Source organism: Lactuca saligna, chromosome 5 (genome assembly GCF_052625555.1).
Source record: "Lactuca saligna cultivar CGN05327 chromosome 5, ASM5262555v1, whole genome shotgun sequence".
Taxonomy (NCBI): Eukaryota; Viridiplantae; Streptophyta; class Magnoliopsida; order Asterales; family Asteraceae; genus Lactuca; species Lactuca saligna.
The window spans coordinates 89,812,259-89,818,821 of record NC_136421.1 but is presented as its reverse complement, the minus strand read 5'-3'; the positions used below and the strand labels follow the sequence as shown (position 1 = coordinate 89,818,821).

The 6,563-nt window shown below is 31.3% G+C and overlaps 1 protein-coding gene across 1 annotated transcript; it reads right to left on the bottom strand.

Annotated features, from left to right (window-relative positions):
* Positions 1-1,148: 1,148 nt before the first annotated feature.
* Positions 1,149-6,061, bottom strand: LOC145048973 (branched-chain amino acid aminotransferase 2, chloroplastic-like). The gene is made up of 10 exons (XM_078997641.1): positions 5,785-6,061; positions 5,523-5,608; positions 4,738-4,912; positions 4,483-4,659; positions 4,263-4,394; positions 3,907-4,005; positions 3,441-3,557; positions 2,232-2,327; positions 1,599-1,711; positions 1,149-1,507 (listed from the first exon to the last, which is right to left on the bottom strand). Exons 1-10 carry the CDS (start codon positions 5,914-5,916, stop codon positions 1,390-1,392), a joined length of 1,245 nt encoding a protein of 414 aa, XP_078853767.1. The 5' UTR covers positions 5,917-6,061; the 3' UTR covers positions 1,149-1,389.
* Positions 6,062-6,563: the final 502 nt, after the last annotated feature.

Below are 6,563 nucleotides of genomic sequence, written 5' to 3'. Positions count from 1 at the left end.
TTGAGTTTACTTAGCTTTAAGATCGAATTCATGGGATAAGATACAACATCAATATGTACAATATCATGCTGCTTTTGTAGATACATCACCATAATATACCTTGAGATAAACGTTTATACTGATAAATATACCTCTCATACAAAGTCATATCCTTTTGCAGAGAGGTGTTAACAGCTAACCACAATAAGCCTAGCGTAGATCATGTTTTAACAAGGTTACCCCTTTGAAACGCTCTGCATATACATTATAGCCAAAGAAGGTTGCAATCTTTGATAATTTTGCAACTTTAATTTCATTTAAATTTTTGGGAAAAATGACTCAGGAGGGTAACCAACTGTTGAGTTCGTTCTCATTTGGTCAATTTCCTTTTTTTGTACTTAATATATCATCGAACTTGTTCTTTGTGTTTATCATAACCCTTTGACCGGCTATCACAGGTCAAAAGGGTTATGGTGAACGCAAACAATAAGTTCGATGGTATATTGAATACAGAAAAAAGGAAAGGGACCAAATGAGTACAAGTGCAAAAGTTAATTACCTTCAAGAGTCATTTTCCTTCAATAATATTAACAATTTTAGAAAATAATATTTTTATTTGAATTTTTAATAAAATAATAAAACTAAAAATGAAAGTAAAAGTTTTTGCAAAAAACTCCCAATATTATTGATCAGTTTACGAAAATCAGTTAATTTACAAAATAATCCCAAATTACCAGTTAATTTACAAAATAATCCCAAATTACCGGCTGAATCCAGAAGAGAGGGTCGGAATGCAACATTTAACCAGTTTTTAAGATTTTTTATAAAAAAATAATTTGGGATTATTTTGTAAATTGGCCCAAAGAGTTGGGACTTTTTTTTTTGGAAATTTCCCTTTTTCCTAAATGTTTACTGTTAAAGTTCATTTCATTTCCTATAAACAAAATAAAAGACAACTTTTTTTTGACAGATTCCAAATTATTAACATTTCAGTTCTATCATATTCAAAAGGATCCTTCAACAAATTTCATAAATACAATTACATACTATTGCAATTTCTTTGACCATTGATTCCAAAACCCTAATATATTCCAATTGCTTTTATAAATTTCATTCCTTCTAAAAAGACCATTAACAAACCAAACAATGATAAGAAAGACTATCGAAAATTGTACTTGAAAAACCTATCATTTTGCATGAAAAAGAATGCAACAATGAAGAATATAAATGTGCCAAAACTTGAGTTTCCATTGTTGCCATCATCATCATCACCATCCTTATCTCCCTACTTTCTTCTTCAAGACATAAACACTTAAAATCGTACAACATCCATCAAAGAGCATCATCTACTTCCATTCACCACTACAGATAATGACAGAAAGCTAAAAAAAAAAAAAAAGATGAAAGGAGTCACTTGAGTTCCACCACCCAACCCATCTTGTCTTGGGTCAGACCCATCTGTAGCTGGGTCAGTGCTGTGTAGAGTTGTTGTGACACAAGTCCTACACCACTGCTCCCATACGACACACTGCAATTCAATCAACAATTAAAATATTTACAACAATTAAGTGGTGGAAATAATAACTGGTTTCATTTTTGACCAAGAGTTGACCAACCACCTTTTGCCAAGATAAGTTATGCTGCCAACAGGGGATACGACCACTGCAGTTCCAGTACAAAAAACCTCATCCGCATCAAGCAACTCATCTACAGTCACTGCTTTTTCCTCAACCTACAGAAACAAATCATTATTAAGGGTTAAAAAAGATAGTTAGTTAAAGAAACAAATCATTCTAACTATGATATAGGCAGTAGGCTCAATCTGATTTGATTTTGTTTCTTTTTATTTATTCCAAAGCACCGAACAAAATACAACAATCATTTGATTTCACAACTCATATCTCCATCAACACTTGCAAGGTAACTGACATATATGGAAGTCAATGTCACCATTTCCTACATACCCAGTCTACTTGCAATGTTATGTTATTTGGCTTCTACAGTATTTAAAGGTTTCTTTTATACTTTTATTAGATAAATTATTTTATTATTATAAATTATATGATTTATTAGGAAACTAACAAATTATTATATTAACGTTAAAATATGAATGAATAATATATGTAATATAAATTATAAAGTAGTTAATGTAAAAGTTGTATGTAGAAGGTATGAGTAGCTTAAATGAAAGGATTTTGCCACTACATGGCCATAGAATGTGAAAAGAGCAGTAGAGTAGTGAGAGAGTGTACCTGGAATCCTTGGGTAAGAGCCACATCGATTATGCTCTTTCGTGTAATACCAGGAAGGATGGTTCCTTTTATGGCAGGAGTAGATATAGTGTTGCCCTGTTATGTTATGTAAGCACGATGTCAATCACACATACTTTTACTCAAAAATGAAATACCCTTTTTTTTACTAACCTATTACCAACTATTCTTGTTCAAGACAAACAAAATAATCCCTGCCCTTCATATAAAACTTAAATAAATGCCCATATCCTTTTGTTTATATATATATATATATATATATATATATATATATATATATATATATATATATATATATATATATATATATATATATATATATAGGGTTAGGTTCATGTGAGAGCCTAATTTTATGAGACCGTGAGACGCATTTTTTTTATTTTTAAAAAACTTTTTTTTTATTTTTAAAAAACTTTTTTGGATTTTTCCATTTATTTTGCATTTTAAAATTATTTTTTAGATTATGTACAGTTAATATTCTATTAGAATATTTCACGTATTTTTCAAAAAAAAATGGAATTTTTTTTTCTAGTTAATTCAAGTTCCGAAAATAATATTTAAAAAAAGAATTTTTAGATTTGTCCATTTATTTTGCATTTTAAAATTATTTTTTAGAATATGTTAGTGTAATATTCTATTAGAATATTTCACGTATTTTTCAAAAAAAAAACAGGATTTTTTATTTATTTATTTATTTTATTTATTTACTTTTAGTTAATTCAAGTTCCGAAAATAATATTTAAAAAAAGAATTTTTGGATTTTTCCATTTATTTTGCATTTTAAAATTATTTTTAGATTTGGTCTCACGGTCTCACAAAATTAGAATGGTCTCAAATGAACCTGAACCTATATATATATATATATATATATATATATATATATATATATATATATATATATATATATATATATATATATATTAGTATCTAAAATACCTCTAAATAAAAACAAATACATGAATCTTCAGAAATTTTGTAATGATTTACTAAAGAAGAAGATGGTTAACTTGACCTAAAAGTTATTGATCCTGCAACAATCTATTACCAAAAAATAACATCATGCAAAATAAAAGCTTAAACCAGAAGATAAAAAAACACACACACAGGAGATATGAATTAAAATATTAACTAGATAAGAAACAGAACTAGGAAGAAAATAAAACATAGGTGACAAAAATGATGTTGATATACCTTTACAACGAACACATTACAAGAAGAAACCTCTTCCAAATACTTCTTGTGCACACTATCAAGATACAAAACATCAGAATATCCTTTCGCTTTTGCAGCACTTTGAGCCTTAAGAACCTACAAAACATATTAGTAAAACATTAAAAATTAGTTAAGGGGTGTGCAAAATAACTGAAGCCGCACCAAAAAACAACCATTTGTTTTATAAAAACTATAGGATAAGTTCAAGCATTTGGTTTAAATCCGGAAATAACGACAAAGGCATATCATCACTTCCTTTTTGTAAGTTGTAACATATGTTAAGTTCCTTGATTAATTATTTCAGGTATTTTGAGCCTTCATTTCATTCCAGTTATATATATATATATATATATATATATATATATAAGTTCCTAAAATGTATTTTGCTATTGCCAACTATACAGTGTGAAATCAAATAAAGAAGCAGAGCTAATGTTAAGGTTACCGCAGCATAATTTCCTATAGTCTTTACACCTCCAGTACCCCCAGGTGTTGCTCGATGCATTTCGGTCTCAACAATCAAGTTTATTGGTGACAAACCTTCCTGCCATCAGATGTAATAATAATAATAATAACACAGAATATCAATACCATGAAAGCAAAGCAACTCTTATATAATACTAGGAAGTAGGAAGAGAGACTGCAAATTTGAAATCATTATTGAAGAGCTTTCAAGTTTCAACAGATGAGATTACATTTATAGCACAAACTTACTCAACATTGATAAATCTGAAATCTGAATGCGATTTGTGTATTCTAGAGATAGGAGGAATAAGGGAAAGTGTAAACGTATATACACACCTTGAAATAGTTACCAACAGGAGAAACATAAATCAGAAAAGTATACTCAGGAGCTGGTGCAAGACCAAGTACACTTCCACTTCCCATAAGCAACGGCCTTATGTATAGTGAACCTTTACCAGGAGGTGGTATCTAACAAAAAAAAAAAAAAAAAAAAAACGTTGTCATTCAAAGTCACATATAAAAAAGTAAAAAATAAATAGAATATTTAGTTACAAACCCATCTTTCATTTGCCAATACTGTGGCCTTAACGGCTTCAACAAACTGAGCAACAGAAGGAGAAGGCATGCACATTCGCTCCGCCCCCATCATCATCCTTGTCCCATTTTCTTCAGGGCGAAACAGTAAAATATTACCATCTGCCTTCCGATATGCTTTCAGACCTTCAAATAACCCCTGAGGGAAACTTGGGTGTTTTAATATTATTGTTTCCAATAAATAAATCAGATCAGATTCATAACCAAGAAATCACACCTGTCCATAGTTAAGAACTCCAGCTGATGGGCTGATCTCAATGTTCCCAAAGGGCACTAATTCCCCTTCACAGAAACTCTCACCTCGGGAGCATTTCATGGTGTACATATAATCAGTATGCACCAGTCCAAATCCAAGTGAATCCCAATCAAGGTCAACCGATTCATTTTCAGTGCTGAATTAAACAACACCAGTTAATAACCACCCAGCACTTCTTATGAAAGGTACTAATGAATGTAGTAACTATTTATTTTGGTATAATGTGTCTCATGGGGTATAGCTACTACTTTGAATTTCAATAGGTTCACAATATTTAGTAGGTGATATGAAATATCTCCTATCTACATATACTATCAATAATTTCATTTGCTTAAAGGGTTTGGATAATCTAAATGCTACACCATTTTTCCCTCTGTATTTATTTATCATGGCAATACAGATGGGTGCAATCAGAGAAAATGATCTTTTTCATCATAATCATATGAACAATTTAGTAGGTATCATACATAGCAGCTGTCCGTGTGTTCTAACAACTTTTCAGACAACAAACGTATGCACATAGATATAAGAAAAGTAGGGTAAAATTCACAGTTTTATTAAACAGTTCACTTCAAGTAAGTACAGAATCAAAGGAGGGCTTTGATAGCTTTGTGTCCTTAGCGAGTGTAACCTTTTATAACCTAATGTCCTTTATATGTTCAATCAACATTGCGTAATTACGTATAAGAAATAAAAACGGCCTGAATTGATAGAAAAATAAAAAATAAATAACAGGGAGCGGCTACCTGATTGTCGTGCCAATTCGAACAGCAGATGCATTCATACTGCCCAAAGCAGTTCTTAGACAAGGAAAGCGCACCTGATCTGGAAGCTGCGTCCGTCATAGTTAAGAAAAATTAAAGTTCATTAGGAATTATAATAGTAAAACCCAAAAAGAGTGACATTGTCGTAAGTAACGACATCAACTGTGCATTTGATAGATTACTAGGATCGTCATTATAGAAATTTGCAAACAAACTCAAACACGACAAGACATTACAAAATTACCTTTTTGAGAGGAGTAAGTGACGAAAAGAGACGAGTAGGATTCCGAAATGGGGATAGAAGGGTGCCATCGGCGGCGTTTCGGTGAGGAAGGCGACCGGTGGTGGCGTTTGAGAAGCAGGCGGCGCTCTCCATCTCTCTCTCTCGGTGACTACTGCGAGTCTTTGACCGTCAAGAATAATAATCTGCCCTATTACAAAATTAATTCGACACAAGAAAAACGGAAAAAATGAATCTTTTATTTTTTTTGGTCAGCAGAAGCAGGCGCTCGCTGCTTCATCTACACACTAACTCATCTTGGAAACTACACAATCTTGGAAACGATACTATAATATAGTTTTGTTTTTTGTTTTTTATTTTTTTCTTAATGATCGTACATGGGTTGGTTTTGGATTCAAACCGAACCCAAATCGAAAATGATCGGTTTTGGTTTTTAAAACTCAATATGGTATGTTTCTAGTCGGTTTCTTAGGTTCAACTCAGATACTCATAGGTTATGGGTTTAATCACATAGTTTTTTCGGTTTCTTGGGTTCAACACATATCTTCATCATCTTGTAGGGATCGATCTGGGAGATAAGAAAGAGAAAACGGATGTTTTAGGTGTAGAACCTGCAACACCACGTTGTTTTAGACAAAATTCGCTTATCATTTCGTTTCCATTATTTGATTCCCATATAAAAATCGTAGCTTTTAATTTAATTTTATTGTTTTTTTTTTCTCTTTCCTTTTTGCCATAATTCAATCTCTCTTTTTGTTGTTATTACAAATATGATTGTTTTT

What these genes read in the sequence shown, in the direction of transcription:
- LOC145048973 (XM_078997641.1), bottom strand. Translation starts at nt 5,916, where the DNA reads ATGGAGAGCGCCGCCTGCTTCTCAAACGCCACCACCGGTCGCCTTCCT. An exon ending in CACTTACTCCTCTCAAAAAG is followed by an intron (nt 5,609 to 5,784) that starts GTAATTTTGTAA and finishes TGACGGACGCAG; the next exon opens with CTTCCAGATCAGGTGCGCTT. An exon ending in CGAATTGGCACGACAATCAG is followed by an intron (nt 4,913 to 5,522) that starts GTAGCCGCTCCC and finishes TGTTTAATTCAG; the next exon opens with CACTGAAAATGAATCGGTTG.